This window comes from Cnephaeus nilssonii (genome assembly GCF_951640355.1).
Source record: "Cnephaeus nilssonii genome assembly, chromosome: 14".
NCBI lineage: Eukaryota > Metazoa > Chordata > Mammalia > Chiroptera > Vespertilionidae > Cnephaeus > Cnephaeus nilssonii.
The window spans coordinates 49,807,470-49,827,444 of NC_137085.1; the positions used below are offsets into that span (position 1 = coordinate 49,807,470).

The window sequence follows — 19,975 nt, forward strand, 5'->3', positions numbered from 1 at the left end:
AAAGGTGCAGCAATAGGAAGGACCAATCTCAGAAGGCAGAAGAAGGCATGTGATTAAAAACAGGATTAAACTGTAAGTCTTTAATGAGAATCCCAAATTCCCAATCCTATCTGAGCCATCAAATATTCCAAAGAACCAGGGGCACTCACAAGAAGGATTATTCTCAGAACCAGGTGAAGGGGGAAGCCTCCAGAGAAACAAAAGAGGGACAACTGAAGGGTAAAAAAACACTGGCTAAAGAGGAAGGGCACTGAGGATTTAAGCTCTTACACTGTCACTCATTGATTGCATGCCTTTGTCCAATCATTTTCTCATTTAAAGAGGTCAGACCAGAATGATCTCTAAAGTAGAAGTCCACAGTAAAAATCAGTGATTCTATTAAAAAGAAAGAGGACACACTTTAAAATATGACTAGTTTAAGTAATGAGCCACAATATGAAGTGCTTTTTAATCTATGGAAATTCTAATTTGCTTCTTATAACATGTAGTTCTTTTAAAAATAGCATTAGAGATTATAACAGAAAACTTCCAGTTAAGGTACTTTAATGTTTCTCCTTCCCTCTCCCAGGGACCAGTTTAAAGGGTGTGAGCTAAAAAGTTATAGAAAACTAATGGAATATGCATGAACCTAAGACTATAAAGCTGTTACACCTAGAACCAAAGTAACAAGAGGAGGGAGAGGTTTCCAGAACATGAAAGAGTGAGTCATGTAGAGCAGGCCACTTTAAGCGGAGTGAGTAGTGCTTTCCCAAAAAGGCAACAGACAACTGGAGGTAACCTTTCAGGGAGAAAGCCAGGGAAATAAATATACTGACCTCATTCTCTTCTCATCCTGCATGTCCTGTCTGTGCTTCCTCCCCCTAGCCAAACTCAGAAGCCTGAAAGCACTGACCCCATTGATGTACTTCTTGCCCTGGGACCCCAGGACAGCGAGCAGGTTGAGGTTGGCCCTGGAGGAGCAAAAGGAAGACAATCAGCATAGAGGTGCCATTGAAAAGGTAGTAATCATACCTTCAGAGAGCATATTAAAATTCACAATTTCGATATATATATATATATATATATATATATATATATACTAGTAAAAGTTCTTGACTTTGGGACATGAGCTAAGAAAATGAGATATTCTGAGGTGTGATAAGATTCTAGAATAATTAGTTCTACAGTCAATCTTTTATATTTTGCCTATTTTGACTTGAACATACACTGGATCATAACTGATGTCATAAACTTTAGTATTTGCTCTGCATCCATATAAATAATTTATTTTTTATTTTACTGTTCACATCTAAGTTGTTTCAGCTATACATCTAGTAAGAAGTCATGGTATGCCCTGACCGGTGTGGCTCAGTGGATAGAGCATCGGCTGCGGACTGAAGGGTCCCGGGTTCGATTCCGGTCAAGGGCATGTACCTTGGTTTCGGGCACATCCCCAGTAGGAGGCGTGCAAGAGGCAGCTGATGGATGTTTCTCTCTCATCGATGTTTCTAACTCTCTATCCTTCTCCCTTCCTCTCTGTAGAAAATCAATAAAATGTATATTTAAAAAAAAAAAGTCATGGTATGTTTAAACTGTCTGCTACTATGGTTTTTGACAGAGAACTTCTATCTTGTTTTTACAACTGGGAAGCTTTGAACTAAGCAGACACAACACTATCATAGGGAAGGAGAGAAAGCCTTCATTACAATATGTACTGTGTGGAGAAACAGAAAGCTGTATTTTGTTACATACAGAATCACTATTTGCAATTATTTATTTGTATCTTAAGTAACTTACTATACATACGAGCTTGGTTCCACAGATGTAATTAATTTGGTCTGCACCTGACAAATAATGTCTTTTCCGAGTCTCATACCTCTAAGCTCTGGCCTGCCAATCCTTTGAGATCTATCTTGATTAGAATAACAGAGATCCTATACAGTCCCAGTAGATTCCTAATTTTGACAGTAGCTCCCCCCCTCCCCCCCCCCCCCAAAGGCTTCCTCATGAATAAGTCCCACCAGGTTGGGAAGGAGAAATCACCACATGGAAGTGAGTACAGGAGATCTTGAGCAGTTCTTCTTTCAGAACTTTTCTACTTCCTTTCAAAACTTTGGATTTATATTTCCACCTGCAAGATATCTCCATTTCAAATGCAACACAGCTCAAATAGAAATCACTGCATTTTCCCAACTTGCTTCTTCTTCTAGTTCAGTTAAGAGTATCACCATTTACCTTAGCCATTAAGTCTCCCAAATTAGAAACTTGGGAATTATTCTCAGCATTCTGTTTTCCTCATCCCTCATATCCACACATGCTACAAATATGATAGGCTTGATTTTCTAGAATTCTCTGAAATCTATCCTTCCTTTAACCCACTGCCACAGATTTCACCAAAACTGACACAATTGCTTCTTCTCTAAGCTGACAACAATCCCCCAGCTTCTCATCCCTTAGTTTTTCCCTAAGGCATCCTTCCACATTCCTCTGCTGTCTTTCCAAATGCAAATTTAATCACATCAGTGGACTCCTTAAAAACCTTAGTTTCTCCCTGGGGCTCACAAAATAGACTGCTTTGAATGCTAATTTTCACACTCTGCCCTTTTCTATTTAGTCAACCTTTCTTGGATATGAAACCTCTTCCAACCTGTAAAAATGCATACCTTCTGTCGTTGCTGAAGCACTCTTCCCTTTTCGAGTATGCTTTAGATTCTAAATACTTTCCATAATAACAGCATGAAAATGATTTGTGTTCTACCAAGGGACAGGCACTATGCTGAACACTTGACATTCATTGTATGTTATAAGCACCATTTTACATTGAGAACATTGAAGCAAATAATTTGTCCAAAATCATACTTTTAAACAGCAAAACCGGAACTACAATTCAGGTCCATCTCAATCCAGGAACTGAACGTGTAAATGCTTCCCTTCTCAGTTCCAGTTGTACCCTTATCCTTAAAGCTCCCAGATCATTCTTGTCCCCTTTCTCTCACTTCTAATTGCTGTTTTAACCTGAACAAATATTGGATCATAACTGGTGGCATACACTTTAGTATTTGCTCTGCATCCATATAAATAATTTTTTATTTTACTGTTCACATCCACGTTCACATCAAAGCACACTGTTTGGTACTAAATTATTCTTTAATATCTTCATTATTCTAAATCTTAGAATTGTAAATTCATTGTGAACAGGGAATTAAATTCTTAATATGCCTCCACAAGGGGATAGCATATCTTTTAATAGCAAATAACTATCTCCTATTGGGGCAGGAGATAAGTGTGCTTTACATATCTCCATCATCGTATTTACACAGGTAATGAATACTCAATATTTACTTTAATCAGGAGCAGACCAGATGAATTATATTTAGAGGATATAGATGAAGGTAAACTTTTCGGCAAGGACAGAGGCTATATATACTATTAAAAGGAATATATATATATTCTTTTTCCTGCCCCTCCTGTGTCGGGCTTTTTTTTTTTTTTTTTTTTTTTTAACACTACTGGTCTTCTCTGTACTTGTAGTTATTAGGTTATTAGAAAAATGTTGCTCTACCTTTATGGTAATAATTAGCACCAGTCTCAACAAAGTCCCAGTTATAAATATATTTTTTTCTCCTTTCATATGCTCTCTTCCTTCTGAAGATTATTATTTTCACTTTTAAAAAAAAGCCCACTGGTTAGGTAACGCGGCGATGGGCCTATTTCTGAAGAGAATTTACTCCTAGGAAGATGTTAGGAGTTCTTTCTTCCGAGGTGTGCAGTTTCGCAGCCTTTGTTTTCCACGCCGCCCGTAGGCCAAAAGCGCACCAAACGGAGGGTGCACAAGCAGAAACGCCCGGTTCTGAGGAGTGGCCCTCCGGGGGGCGACACCCGCACTCCTGCGGCCAGAGGTCCGGGGTGAGGCCCGCGGGCCAGGCAGGGCGACCCCAGCAGGGCCGAGGCCTGTGGGCCTGTGGGCCTGGGGCCGCCGCCTCGGCTCAGCGGCGGGAAACCGCCGGAAGTGGTTTCCGGGCTGAGGTAGCTCTCGGGCCTGGCGGCAAACGAGTTGGCGAAGCAGAAGGGTCCCCAGAGCAGCCAACCCCGCCAGGCCGCGTGGCGGGCGGCGCCCCAGTGAGCGCAGTGGAACGGGCTCATTTCCTTCTGTGCTTCCTCAGAAACGTAGGCCGCGGCCGCCCGCTGATGATACCAGTGCACGCCAGTTTCTTATTTTTGGTGTGTTTTTTAAACCACAGGACCCTACCCGCTACCACTGAGGAGTCGCTCGCCCCCAGTGTCCCGAAACAAGGACCTAAACTGCAACCATCGTGGAGGAGGCCCTCGTAACCGCTCAAAATCCGAAGACTAGAGGGCGTGCCCAGAACCTAGGTGCAAGCCAAGGAGCAAGTAACGGCTCTGGGCAACCCCGCCCCTCCGCCCCGCCTTCCCGCCCCCCGCCCCTGTAGTTCCCTCGCCACTTCCCCGGGCGCTTCCTCTTTAAGGCGGAGCCCGCTGTGGATCTCGCGAGATCCGGGTTGGCGCCGTGACCTCCATGTGGGAGCTAAAGCTCTATAAGTAAACACTCCGCGCGGCGCAGACGAGGTTTCTTCCTATTTGTGCGGCGCGGCTCTAGCAGCGGCGCCTCAGTCTAGTTCCGGTTTCCTTTCGTTCTTAGCTCCGCTCGGTGGGTGCGCGATCTAGGATCGCGGCCGCCTATCGGGCCCGGCGTCTGGTCGGTGTTCCTCGCTCGTGCGCGCGCTCGCCCGCGGAGAGCCGGAGCCACCGGGAAGCGGCGCAAGCAAGGCGGGGCGCGGCGCCCTAAGCGCAGGGGGAGACAAAGCGGAGCCAGTCCCCTTTTCCGGCGCCAAGATGTGGATCCAGGTCCGCACCATCGACGGCTCCCAGACGCGCACCATCGAGGACGTGTCTCGCAAAGCCACAATTGAGGAGCTGCGCGAGCGGGTTTGGGCACTGTTCGACGTGCGGCCCGAATGCCAGCGCCTCTTTTTCCGGGGCAAGCAGGTGAGGCGCGCCCACCGCAGCCCTCGAGAAGCCCGAGGCGAGGGCAGCGGGGCGCCTCCAGGATGCGTGGACTGGGCGGGTCGAAGGGCTTGGTGCGCCACGCGCGCAGAGCACACCTGGCTCCACTTGGAGTGGGCACCCCGAGAGCCTCCAAGTGCGGGCTTGGGCCCGCTGAGGGTACGTAGCCGGGTGCCCGCCAGCCCCGAGTGCAGGTGCGCCCGGCGGGGTCGGAAGCAAGGGCGCCTAGAGCCCTGAGACCTCGCTGCCCTTTCCAGTGGGGCAGCGGCCGCAGGCACAGCCGCCCAGAGCGCGTGGGTTCCTGCGCTTCCCGCGCTCAACGAGGTCAGGGGCCCCTGGAGGGCGGGGAGAGCAGCGGGCCGTGGCGGCCATGCCACAGTGCAGGTGGGGAGGGCCGGCGGCTCGGGCTCCCGGTGGCGCTGAGCCGGCTAACGGCTTTTCCGCGCTCCGGTTCCCAAATAAGAGGGGGGAAACTTACAGACTGGGCACAAGAGCCCTAGCTCTGCCTCCTCGGTGTGGAAGGGATTTGTAAACACTGAAGATCTGCAAGGTTTACAGAACTTTGGATCCCCGTCCCTCACCTCCTTCTATCTCTCTTGGGGGAAGATTAGAGACCTGGGCTGAAGGAGCTATTGATGGAACCCAGGACCGGGATTCCACTGCCCAGTATAGGCCCAAAAGGTTATTCCCAGAAAGGAAGGGAATATGAGAGACTGTTTTGCTCTTCTTGTCACCTTCTAAATAGTCTCCTCACCTGTTTTTAACAGGGCAGCTGGAGCACAGCCAGCGGTACAGATTTAAAGGCTGAAAGTGTTCTTGGCGGTGAATGTATCTATGGTTGTCTCTGGTAGTTTGTATGGTATGGCCATGCACTGGCCCATTGAAGACTTTTCCTATTCCACAAGTCTCTCTTGGTCTATACCAGAGACCCAGACACATCCTATTTTTCTTGTCTTTTTATTTTTTTATGTTAACCCACTGAAAAAGTTGGCATTCACCCGTTGATAGACCACAGTTTGGCTCTGATCCTGTGGTTTGAAATAAATGTAGCTCTCTTGGATTTGGTGGTAGCCGTTTTCCTGCAACCACAAAGGATTTGAAAGGAATCTTTTTCTACCCTTGATATGCTTACCCTTCTAAATCTGCCCAGAAATTTCAGAGTAACAAGATTACACTCTGAGAGAAGAGTGAGCCATGAGATTATTTTAATTTGTTTTTAAATAAATGTTATAGCTTCTTTGCTCTGTTCTTGCAGCCAGTTTATATCGATCCTTTAGTGTTTGACTTGTAATAAAAACGGGTGTTCAATTTAGTTCTAAACTTCGCTTTTGAAATAACTGTATAAAACACTATGTAGATTTATATTGCTGTGCTGCCAGTGGCTGGTACCTTTTAATATTTTGGTCAAAGGTGAAAAGCATGTAAACAAGTCTTGTGAATTGTACGAGGGACAATAGCACATGAATGCCTGGGTTGCTTTGGTGACTTCAGCACCAGTGATGGAAATGAAGCATGAGAATGTACTCCTGGGCAAAACCCCCATGTCAAACATGCTAAAAGAAAGTATGTACCTGGTTGCCTTGAGGAAAAGGCAGGGGTTGGGTTAAATTCAGTTTAACACAATAGATTTCCAGTACACCAGGAAGCTGGTTCCAGGTTCAGGGGAAGTGTTTGGGATAATAACTTTTTGTGCTTCTTTCCCCAGGATAATTGATAAAGTAATTTTGATTTTTTTTTTCAGCTCAGTGATAAACCAATAGGGATAAGGAATGGACCTTTGATGCTCACTGAGTAGGAGACAGGGAAGGAAGACACTGCTCCAGCTGTGTTTGCTTCCTTATGAGCTTAAAAGTTGTCATGGCAGTGATTATTATCTCCATCTTCCATCTTTGGAGTTCACAGTGCATAGATAGGGTAGTATGTCTGCAGCGGGCAACTACTGGATTGGTGTCACAGGACTGCCCTTACCGTGTAAAATGCCTTCATACTTACTAGAAAGAGGCACTCCTTTTTCAAGAGGCTTTACTGCCACATAGTGAAAAACGTTAAAAACAAATTTACCCTGTCTGTGATGTAAATGGTACCCTTTCCCCTTTGTCTGTTATACCTGCTGCTTTTACTCTTCGGTGTGTATCAGAATCAATTGTGGATATTTTATTATAGATGTTCAGCTCACACCAGAATTGCAAGTAGTTGAATTTAACAAGATCCCACAGGGGAGTCTGATGAACACCAGACCTATTAGTTTCTTACTATTCAAAGTATGGTCCCTGGGTCAGCAGGGCCAGCAGCATTAACTTCACCCTGGGAGCCTCACACCAGACCTACCTACTGAAGTCCAATCTGTCTTAACAAGGACCTTAGGTCCGTGGTCGGCAAACTGCTGCTCACGAGCCACATGCGGCTCTTTGGCCCCTTGAGTGTGGCTCTACCACAAAATACCACCGCCTGGGCGAGTCTGTTTTGAAGAAGTGGCGTTAGAAGAAGTTTAAGTTTAAAAAATTTGGCTCTCAAAAGAAATTTCAATCGTTGTACTGTTGATATTTGGCCCTGTTGACTAATGAGTTTGCCAACCACTGCCCTAGGTGATCTGTATGCAAATTAAAATTGAGAAGCTAGGTAATTGACTCCACTTTTGAGGGTCAAAATGGAGAATTAGCAATTCAGGGTTAAGTTCTGGTTAAAGTAGGGTAAACTCATTTGGGTATTCTCTTTTGAGGGGTGGGGGTTGAGTTTGAAGCACCCTAGGGATTGGTGGGGTTTTGTTGTTGCTGCTGTTGTTTTAAAGAAGTTGTGCCCAGTGGATAGAGTGTTGCACTGTGGACTGCAAGGTCCCAGGTCCGATTCCAGTCAAGGGCACATGCTTGGGTTGCAGGCTTGATCCCCAGTAGGGGGTGTGTAGGAGGCAGCTGATCAATGATACTCTCCTCATTGATGTTTCTATCTCTCCCTCTCTGAAATCAATAAAAATATATTTAAAAAAAACAAGTTGCATTTGTGCATCTCTAAATCTTGTAAGAATCCAGAGCTTTTCCTACTTTGAAAAAAATCCTCTCTCCTTTCATTCTTTCCCCTGTACCACTTAGAGATAACCTTAGAGTAGATGGTAGATATGAGGTATGAACCAAAACTGAAGAAAAACTGAGTAGTAGTTGCCTTTTGCCTGTGGACTCTTCCTTTTTACACAGACTACAAAGTAAAAACGTTTGCCTATTTAAAGGTTGTGTTTGTGTGTTGTCTATTGTATAAATTACTAGAGGCCTGATGCACGAAATTTGTGTGAGGGGCTTGGCCCTCGTGGCCCCAGCTGCCTCAGCCAGCCCTTGCAGCCCTGGCTAGTCCTCGCAGCCTCAACTTCGTCTGGAAGGTCATCCGGAAGGACATCCAGTAGGCCGTTCGGCAGTTCAGTCTAATTAACATATTAGCTCTTTATTATGTAGGATAAGTGAAAGGTACATGAAAGTTGTAATTAATGCCCTCCTGCCTGTTTATCATTAGCTTCTTGGGAATGACTTCCCCACTGCCTTCTCAGTCACTGCCACTTGGTGTTTGCTTCCTAGTTTTCCCTTGTATCACTGTTAACAATCCTTTGTTAATCCAGTAAAAATTCAAGAGTGCAGTCTGGCAAAACAAAATTCTAGGGCCATTCCTGCCTCTCTAGCATTATAAATGTTGGGCCTCCATCTTCTAGGAAGGCAGTTCTCAAACATTTTCTGCTATGAGACATTGATGGACTTAACAGTTACATGCCTGAAATTCATAGGTGTTTGTAATTTCTAAGTGACCCAACCCCCTTCCCACTCAGAGTATAGTTTAAGTGACAGGTAACTATTACATTTAGGAGAACTTAAGTACTTTTCCAGTAACAAATTCCAACATTCTTTACAACTCTTCACAGTGGCTTAGCTATGTGGAACTTGATGTGAAATAGATAACTGTTTTAGGAAAACTAGAAAGATAGCCATGAATTAGGAGAGGGAGTGGATAATATGGGTCAAAGTGGCTCTTACAGTAAGCATGAATACTAATTGGAAAGATGGGTTACATGTTAATGTAAGCTTATGTTATAGGACCTCATACCTTGAATATGCTTAGTGCTTCACTCTGACATTCACTCAGGCATTGCTTTTCCTTTCAAACCAAGTATCCTTTGAAGCAGCTTGTATTTACTGACTTGGTAGAAACTAGTGAAAGGGGTTGAGTATATAAAAATACCCTCACCCTAACCGGTTTGGCTCAGTGAATAGAGCGTTGGCCTTCGGACTGAAGGGTCCCAGGTTCGATTCTGGTCAAGGGCATGTACCTTGGTTGCAGGCACATTCCCAGTAGGGGGTGTGCAGGAGGCAGCTGATCGATGTTTCTCTCTCATTGATGTTTCTAACTCTATCCCTCTTCCTTCCTCTCTGTTAAAAAAAATCAATAAAATAATAAAAAACCAATACCCTCAAGGTCCCTCTGACTCTTGTGCCTCAAATTTCAATGGAAAAATGTTTATGGAAACACGTTGGATTTCCAATTATATCACCTTAACAGCTCATCATTTTGGGGAATGCCCTACCAGTTAACTTGCACATTCTGTGCTATTGGAGAGGTGTTTTTGTTTTCTATTTTAAACACTTCCATTTTTTTTATAATTGCCATAATATGCAACAGTTGTATGTTCAATCAAATTGTGTTTTTTTCAGCTGTTCCAGAATTTCGTTCTGTTTTCTTTGGGGGGAGGGAGGATCTTGGAGAAGTGTCAATGAAGGTGTGAATGTATGGTTTTTAACCTCAGGATTAGAGGGAGATCTTGTTTGTCTTTTAATAAGGTAAGCATTATTAACTTTGCCATCCCTATAAGGGCATATCTGCTTACTGACTTTTGGAAGACTCCTTACACTTATTTGGAATAGGCATATTAAATAACCCGTGAGATAGTGTCTTAATTTAATTTCCCCACTGGGAATTTTATGAATTTCTCGGTCCCTTGTTCTACTTAAGAATTGTGAACACCTGTAATGTGCAGGATTGTGTGTTTCTGGACCACTTGAATTAAAATTAACCTAGTACATTACTAAGTTTATCATTCAAGGGCAAACTTTTGTTCTTTGGTTGACTTCTTAAACATGGTCTTACAGTGATGGAGTTGTAGATGGTGATAGGTAATTACATAAAAGAGGGGGAAATGAACAACAATTAAATTGTTGATGTGCCTAGGGAAATGATAGTTCTAATCTTGAAGGGGTTTAGTTTTATTGTATCATAGTGAAATGGCCTGCGAATTTTAAAAAGAAACAAATGGAGACTTAGTTTCCTAGGGCTTCCGTAACAAAGAACCAAAACCTAGGTGGTCTAAAACCACAGAAATGTTTGTGTCAGCGTTCTGGAGACTATCCCTTTGAAATCAAGGTGTCCTATCAATAGGACCCTTCACTCTCGGAGAGCTCTAGGGAAGAATCTTCCTTGCTTCCTCTAGCTATTAGTGTTTGCTAGCAATCTTTGATGTTCTTTGGCTTGTAGTAAATGCATCACTCGAGTCACATGGTTGTTTCCTCCCTGTGTGCCTTTGCACCTTCCTCTGTGTGTCTTTCTATCCCAAGTTTCAACTTTGTGTTTACTTTTTTAAATCCTCACCAAGAGGATATGTTTTTATTGATTTGAGAGAGGAAGACAGACACACATCAATGTGAGAGAGAAACATCGATCGGTTGCCTCCTGAACATGCCCTGAGCAGAGATCAAATTAAAATATGGGTATACGTCCTTACCTAGGAATGGAACCCACCACCTTTTGATGTATGGGACGACGCTCCAACCAACTGAGCCACACCAGCCAGGGCCAAATTTCAACTTTTTATAAGAATACCAACCACAATGGATTAGGACCCACCTATATGACCTAGTTTTTTTTTAACTTGATTACTTCTGTAAAGACCATGTTGCCAAGTGTCACATTCTGAGATAGATGGTATTAGGATATCAAATATTTGGATTGACACAATTCAGTGTATTATAGAGACCTTGCCAACATATGGGTAAGTTGCAGGATAATTAATTCAGTTCATGATGTAACTTACAAGCTTGAGGAATGGATGGGCCCTGGCCAGTGTGACTGAGTTGGTTGGAGTGTCATCCCCTTTGCTAAAAGTTCCCGTTCCCTGTCAGGTACACACCCAAGTAGTGGTGGTCCATTCGTGTGCATGTGGTACATAACCAGTCAGTTTTTCTCTCTCAAAGAAAGAAAGAAATGGATGGAATTAGAGAACTTTAGGCAAGTGGAATAGCATGAGCATGTAATTATTCCTGCTTGAATTGTTTTTTTTCTGCTTGATTTAAAAAAATTTAATGACAATCTTCGGAAAGATGAAATGGTTACTTTAATGTCTTTATGAACACAAGATCATAAAAAAAGTCACTTTCATAAAACCTTTCTCTTGCAGTGCATTCAGGCACTGTTCATTGAAATAAAATTTGGTGAGAAATCTAGATTTTTTTTTTCTTCTTAGGTGATGGGGTCATAATAGCAATGATGTGTTGTTTTTTATTTCAGTGGCTATCAGTGTACCCTATAGCTAATATGGAATGGTTCTTATTTTGTTGAAGTCCTGAGAAGATACTGACATCAGAGGCCATAAAGTAATAGGAATAGTTTCAGGATCTCGAAATTGCAATGCTCTGTATTTTATTTTAATAATTTGACTAGGACCTTTGGGTACCTAAAGATATAGAAAAATCAAGTTTTGAGAGAAGCATTTTAATCTTTTTCTATCTTTTGTTTCTAGTTGGAAGATGGATATACTTTATTTGACTATGATGTTGGACTGAATGATATAATTCAGCTACTAGCTCGCCCAGACTCTGATCTTCCTAGCACATCTAAACAGAGTGATATGCATGCCAAACCCTGTTCTGATAATCCACCTAAAGTGAAGAAAGCACCAAGGGTGAGATCTTCCAGTCAGCCACCTACATCAGCTCGTGATTTGCTTATTGATCCTGACATTGGACTCTATAAGGTATGTTGTATTCAGAATTCTTGTTAGTTGTGCCCTGGCCAGTGTGACTTAGAGGTTGCCCGTTTGATTCCAGGTCAGGGCACATGTCTAGATTCCAGGCTCAATTCCCGTGCGGGGGGTGCTGGAGGCAGCAGATTGAAGTTTTACTCTCACATTGATGTTTCTCTATAAGTTAATTTTAAAAACTTTTTAGCCTGACCAGCATGGCTCAGTGGTTGAGTGTTGACCTATGAATCAGGAGGTCATGGTTCGATTTCCAGTCAAGGTACATGCCCAGGTTGTTGGCTCGATCTCCAGTGTGGGGCATGCAGGAGGCAGCCGATCAATGATTCTCTCTCATCATTGATGTTTCTATCTCTTTCTCCCTCTCTCTTCCTCTCTGAAATCAATTAAAAGTGTTGGGTTTTAAAAAAAATTTTTTAGTAAAATAAAATAAAAAATGTTTTAAAAATTCTTGTTAGTCTGTTCTCTTCAGGATGTTGTGAATAAGTACATTGATTGCCATTTGAAAGTAAAGCTTGGGCTGTTAATACTTTTTAAAGTCTTCTAAAAATGTAAAATATATAGATAGAATTTAAAGCATAATAAAGCAAATACCTGTGTAATTCCACCAAATTTAAGAAGTAAAATGATGCCAGTTCCTTTTTAAAGCCTCTTGTATGCCCCTACCAATAACAGATTTCCCTCTCAAAACAAGTTAAACTACTTATTCTGACTTTTATGATCATTTTCTTGTTTTTCTATAGTGCTGTTAATGTATATATCTCTAAACAAAATGTTTTCTTTTGCCTGTATTTGGATTTTATATAATGGAATTCTACTTTTTCTCAACTTTGAGAGATTCTGCATAAAGCTTTATTCACGTAAATATTTTTATTGATTTCAGAGAGGAAGAGAGAGAGATAGAGATATCAATGATGAGAGAGAGAGAATCATTGATCCAGTGCCTCCTGCACGTCCCCCGCACTGGGGATCGAACCCACAACCCCGGGCATGTGCCCTTGACCAAAAATGAAACTGGGACCCTTCAGTCTGCAGGCTGACACTCTTATCCACTGAGCCAGATCAGCTAGGGCTAAAGCTTTATTTTTCACTTTTATATTATTTCATTTTATTAATTTATCACAATATATGTATCTATCTATGCTTATTAGCTATTTGAATTGTTTCCACTTTCAGTTGTTTTAAACAGTTCTGCTGTGAACCTTCTCTTTGTATCTTGGTGTGAGTGCTCAAGAATTTCTCTAGGAATTTTTATCTAGAAATAGAAGTGCTGGTTGTTCACTCACAGGATATTGCCAAACTGCTCTCTACTGTATTCCATTGGTCTGTTTGCCTATCCCTGGGCCCACGCTGTTCTAAGTACCATAATGCTGTTTTGATATCTCCAAATTTAATTTCTTTTCAAAGATGTCTTGGTTTTTGGCTTTTAACACTTGCATGTAAAAATTTTAGAATTAGCTTGTCAAAACTACAGAAAAATCTGGAGGGATTTTGATGGGGATTATATATAGATCAGCTTGGAATTGACATATTTTCAATATTTATTCCTTCTTCCATGAACATGAACCGGTTTGGCTCAGTGGATAGAGCATCAGCCTGAGGACTGAAAGGTCCCAAGTTCGATTCCAGTCAAGGGCATGTACCTTGGTTGTGGGCACATCCCCAGTAGGAGGTGTGCAGGAGGCAGCTGATTGATGTTTCTCTCCCATCGATGTTTCTAACTTTCTATTCCTCTCCCTTCCTCTCTGTAAAAAATCAATAAAACGTATATATAAATAAAAAACTGGACAAGAAATTCTTTAAAAAAAAATAGAAATGGGAGGCTTTTGCTTATATAAATAGTAATAATAACTTCCTTTTTTTAAATCCTCACCTGAGGGTATTTTTTCCATTGTTTTTTTGTTTTTGTTTTTAAGAGAGAGTGAAGGGTAAGGAAGAGGAGGAAGGCAGAGAGAGAAAGAGAAACATGAACGTGAGAGAGTCACATCGATGGATTGCCTCACACAGGAGCCCTGATCAGGGCCTCGGGTTCAAACCTGCAACCCTACAACTGAGATATCGAACCAATGACCCTTTGGTCCTAGGGCTGAAGCTCTAACCACAGAACCATACCAGCCAGGGCAAAACATGACAAAAAACATACCAATATTACTAACATATTCATATAAAGCCTAAGTTATATTTAGCAAATAAAACTGTGACTATATATTAAAAGAACATAGTACCTTGATCATGTATACTTTGTCATGAAACGGAATAGTTTATTATTAGAAAGTGTTTGGGTTTTTTAAAAATATTTTTTTATTGATTTCTGAGAGGAAGGGAGAGGGGGAGAGAGAAAGTCCATCGGTACACTTGAGACACTATTCCCAACCTCCACATATTTCTCTTTTTCATCTTGTCTGCTTTTTCATTGCTCTCTTCTGGCTATAATTACTTTTTAGTTTTTAGTTTTTTTTATAGACTTTACATTTTATTTTTAAATTTTTATTTATTTTAGAGATAGAAAGGAAAGGGAAGAGAAACATCAATTTGTTGTTTCACTTATTTAGTTTTTATGGATTGATTCTTGTATGTGCCCTGACCATTTATCAAACCCACAAGCTTGGCGCATAGGGACAACGTTCTAACCAACGCAGCTATCTGGCCAGGGTAATAGACTTAACATTTTAGAACGATTCTGGGTTCACAGCAAAATTTAGTGGGAAATACAGAGATTTCTCATATACCCCCTGCCAAAACACATGCATAGCCTTCCTCATTAACAACATCCCCTACCTGAGTGGTACATTTGCTAGAATTGATGTACCTACGTTGACACACCATCACCCACAGTTCATAGTTTGCATTAATATTGACTTCTTGGTGGTGTACATTTGGTGGCTTTGGACTTCTTCAGTTCTTAATTTCAAATGGATTACTAAGCAAGTTATGATTAACATGAAAACAGAGGATACTGCCAAGAAAACTTAAATATTCTCTTCTGAACTGTCTTCAAAACACAGGTTTTACAAAAGAGTTTTAACCTTTTTCTTATAGGCATTTTGACCCATTCAAATGTAATGTTCAGAAACTTCACTTCTGAATTTAAAAGCATTTTTTCCATACAGTTTATATGCATATCATGAGTGGGTAATTATACTTAACTAGTGGTCTGGTGCACGAAATCGTGCACATTAAGAGGTAATTAATTAGAGGAAATATTTTAATACTAGAGGCCCGATGCACAAAATTGGCGATCAGGGCCGATCTGTGGGGCGACCAGTGGGACAATTGGGGGGCCCTCCACTGGCACCTGCCTTGGCTGGCCTGACGCCACCCACTTGCTGGCCCTGTCCCCCACCGCTGTGGCTGGTCGCCTCTCTCGGCGGGGCGACTGGCGGAGTGATTGGGGAACCCCACTGGCACCCACCTTGGCTGGCCTGGGGCCTGCAGGCTGGGGGCAGCTCCTTCGTTGAGCGTCTGCTCCCTGGTGGTCAATGTGCGTCATAGTCACCAGTCGTTGCACCAGTCGTTCCGCCCTTCAGTTGATTTGCATATTAGGCTTTTATTATACAGGACTAGAAGCCCGATGCACGAAGATTCGTGCTAGAATGGGCTTTTCATATGCAAATTAAGTATTTCATTTGTGCCTCATACTTTCCCCTCCAGCACACCCCCTTTCTGCTCAGACCCTGGAGCCACCTCTTTTTGCTCCGGGAGCCGCCTCTTTCCACTCCGGCCCCACCTTCCCATGCTGCCCAGAGGCCCTGAGAGACTGGGGGTGGGGCAGAATGCATCCCACCCCCATCACTTGGTGCCTGTGTATGCAAATCAACTACCATCTTTGTTGAGGTAATTTGCATATCACTCCTGATTGGCTGGTGGCGTAGCAGAGGTATGGTCAATTTGCATGTTTGTCTATTATTAGGTAAGATTACTATTTGCCCTTTCTCTGTAATAGAAGTGTCAGAGACAAAAGTAAATTAATAAAATGTATATGAAAATCTTCCTCCTGTCAGAGTCTGGGGCACGCCGCGGGACCCAGAGTTACGTCCTCGCCCTTCCACGTGCCTTGAAATCGCGTGAAACCCAGAACTGGCCGGCCCTACCCCTATTGGGCAAGATCCAGAACTGGCCGGCCCCACCCCTGTCAAGCCCCGCCGGGTGGGGGGCGCAGCCTCAGGGTCCCTGTCAAGCCCCAACAGGGCAGGGTGCATGGCCTGAGGTCCCCGGCCTAGTGCCAGGGCAGGGGGCGCAGCCTAAGGTCCACCTTCAAGCCCCACCAGATGGGGGGGGTGCACCTTGAGATCCCCGTCAAGCCCAGCTGGGCAGCGGGGCAGCACACCTTGAGGTCCCCCCGTCAAGCCCAGCTGGGCAGGCGGGGGGCACAGCTTCAGGTCACCTGTCCTGGCACCATGCAGCCTCGGGGCCCTACTGATCACTCGTTTCAGCTCATTATGGAAACCCAGCTTCTGCTGTGCATGTCACCATCTTGTGATGGTGTGAGGGTCAATTTGCATATTACCTCTTTATTATATAGGATAGGAGAATTTGTAGTTCTTGTTTCTAGTTATAAATCTAGGGTTACTCAAGAATGCCTTACCTTTATGAGCTATTAAGTTCTCTCTTAACGTGTGATGTTTAAGCAATGACAGTATTTTTAGGTTGAAAAATAGGTTCATTAGGTTTCTGTTAACTCTATTGTATTTCCAAATACTACGTTATCCAGACACTAGATCTGCATGCTAGTTTATTTTTCATATGCAAATTAAGTATTTCATTTGTACCTCATACTGTTCCATAGTAAGGTTTATATTGCTAAGTGTATTTTTGTTGTGACTGTTTTTAGCATATCCACTATATGCTCCATTCTCTTCTAGAATAATAATTGTGTAGTGTGATATGAAACTTCTTACATTTTGATTTGCTCTGAAAGAGTAATAATAGCTTCAGTTTATTCTCTCAAGTATTATAGACCTTAACATTGATTATTTTTTGTTTTATCTATTTTTTGTTTTGTCTGTAAGAAATGAAATTCTCCCTAGCCAGTTTGGCTCAGTGGATAGAGCCTCGGCCCTTGGACTGACTCGGTTTTGATTCCCCTTAAGGGCACGTACCTTGAGATCCCCTGCGCATAGGAGGCAACCAATTGATGTGTGTTTCTCTCTGTTTCTCCCCCTCCCTTCCATTTTCTCTAACAAATAAATGAAAAAATATCCTCAGGTAAAGATTAACCCTACCAGACCTGAGGCCCTGAACCTAACTGTCCCCTATACCTGGGCTCCTGAGCATTAAAGAGAAAAAATCAACATGATATAGAAAAATGTTAGTTATATGCAAACAAGTGGTTAGAATAAGATGGAACTTGGAGACATTGTAGAAAATAGGTCTACCTTTCATCTAGCGCCAATATTCCACCTCAGAGTCTGAATCAACCAAAGTATCTATCACCTGTTGGACTGTGATAAGCCTAGACCTACTTTGTTTTCCTGTTGAAGTGCTTGGTTCATCAGCCGCTCGTTTCATTGTGAATTTTCAGAATTTTTTCACATCAAACCACACAAAGTCAATTCAAACACATGGGGGCAGACATTTACAATGGCTAACCATGAGGTTTGACCACGATTGGTTGGTTATTTTTAGTTTGTGATGCATTTTTTTCACGTACTAGGCAAAGTACCAAAAATTAGGTACAGCAGTATAGCGGCAGATTCAGAAATTACTGAAAAATTGGTACAGCAGTCTGGTAGGGTTAATAAAAGAGAGGGGGGGGGGGAGGGAGGGAGGAAGGAAGGAATTAAATTAAATTCTTTACACTTGTCAGTGGCTGGCTATTATGGAAGAAAAAGACCTTGTGTCCATTTAACGAATCTCTGATCTTTGTTATATCTAGCCTGGTTGGCCCTTAGGTCTTTTCCTTTTCTCCTAAACTCTTCATTATTATGATACATTGAACCTTATGTTTTTCAAGATGTTTCATTGCTGCCATGTTACTACATACGTGTCTTTGGTCAAATGTGGTACTTCTGTTAGTGATAGTTAATTTTTTGTTTTGTCTGTATTCTCTCCACCTTCTATATTAGCTGGGTGGTTTGAAACCTTTTTATATTTTTAGTATCTTATTTCTTATTTCATCAGTTAACCTTTGAAGTTCTTGTTTACCTATCTTATCATCTCATGGCAAAAACATAAGCTTCAAGGTGAAGATGTCTTCAAATCCTAGCTTTACATTTCATTAGCTTTCAGTCGAGCAAGTTAACTTTGTTTCCTTATCTTGTAAAATAGGAAGTCTTAATTATTAAGGTTGTTAGAATTAGACAAGCCTAAATAAAGGAGCCTTGCATAATATCTGGCATATGGGTATTTAACTTTTAGTATATACTGCCCCCTTACTCCTTCCCCAACTATCAGAATTCTTTTGGATACTTTTGGATACAAGTTAAAGGGATGTCTTTTGGTTTTTTGCTCCTGAAAGGGCCTTGACCTTTAGACCAATTTCCTCAGAATTTTTAGGAGAGTTTTTTTATTTGTTTGTTTTTAATAACCAGCTTTCATATTGTAACTCTTAACTTGTTTTTCCTTTTATCACACTGCACAGTTTAATTCTGGATCATCCACTAGACTTGACTATATCTGTCTTGACTATATCTGTCTTGCATCATATAGCTCTGTTAATTTTATCTCTAGTTTTTGAGGTAATAATGCATTTGCTAGTGAGTTACTAACTGGTAGAACTTACCTATTCTGTATAGATGGGTTCACTAGATTCTTCCCTTTGTACTTGTGCACAGTTTCTTCATTTTTGAGTTTTACTTTCAGTTTAGTACTTTACTGTTTTCTGGTTGGACTGACTGTGTAAGCTATCTTTAGGATTCTGAAGAAATTAATGGAGCAAATTAATAACACAATCATAACACTTTAAATTCTTGGCTTTTTGTTAGAAACATTCTTTCGTTAAAAAAATTTTTTTTAATCCTCACCCAAGGATATGCTTATTGATTTAGAGAGAGGAGAAAAGAGGGGGAGAGCAAAATAGGGAGGAGAAACATCAATAGGTTGCATCCCAACTGGGGATTGAATCTGCAACCATTTTGGTGTACAGGTTGCTCCAACTAACTGAGCCACCCAGCTGGGGCTCATTAGTGACTTTTTTTTAAAAATTTAATAAATCTTTATTCAGATTATTACAAATTGTTCCTTTTTCCCTCCCATAGCTCCCCTCCACCAGGTTCCTACCCCACCCTCTGCCCTTATCACCCAACCCCACCCCCGCTGTCCTCCTTTATAGGTGTACGATTTTTGTGTTTTTTGTTTGTTTGTTTGTTTGTTTTGTTTTGTTTTTGTGGGTTTTTTTGTTTTTTTTTATTGAGGTATTATATGTGTACATATCGGTGTACGATTTTTGTTCAGTCTCTTCCTGCACCCCCCATTCCCCTTTTCCCGAGAATTGTCAGTCCGCTCCCTTTCTATGCCCCTGATTCTATTATATTCACCAGTTAATACTGTTCATCAGATTTTTTATTCCCTTGGTGTTTAGATTCACTTGTTGATAGTTACGTATTTGTTGTTCATAATTTTTATCATTTTCTTCTTCCTCCTCTTCTTAAAGAATACCTTTCAGCATTTCATATAATTCTGGTTTGGTGGTGATGAAGTCCTTTAGCTTTTTCTTATATGTGAAGCTCTTTATCTGGCCTTCAATTCTGAATGATAGCTTTGCTGGGTAGAGTAATCTTGGTTGTAGGTTCTTGCTATTCATCACTTTGAATATTTCTTGCCATTCCCATCTGGCCTGCATAGTTTCTGTTGAGAAATCAGCTGACAATTGTATGGGTGCTCCCTTGTAGGTAACTAACTGTTTTTCTCTTGCTGCTTTTAATATTCTCTCTTTGTCTTTTGCTCTTGGCATTTTAATTATGATGTGTCTTGGTGTGGTCCTCTTTGGGTTCCTTTAGTTTGGGGTTGTGTGCGCTTCCTGGACTTGTAAGT

At 41.9% G+C, this 19,975-nt stretch overlaps 1 protein-coding gene across 1 annotated transcript in view; it reads left to right on the plus strand.

Annotated features, from left to right (window-relative positions):
• The first annotated feature begins 4,483 nt into the window (after positions 1 to 4,483).
• UHRF2 (ubiquitin like with PHD and ring finger domains 2) overlaps positions 4,484 to 19,975 on the plus strand; it is a 73,452-nt gene continuing 57,960 nt past the window's right edge. The window contains exons 1-2 of the mRNA XM_079790595.1: positions 4,484 to 4,986; positions 11,768 to 12,001. Coding sequence (XP_079646721.1) covers positions 4,834 to 4,986; positions 11,768 to 12,001 — 387 coding nt within the window. The 5' untranslated portion in view covers positions 4,484 to 4,833. The remainder of the gene's footprint in view (positions 4,987 to 11,767; positions 12,002 to 19,975) is intronic.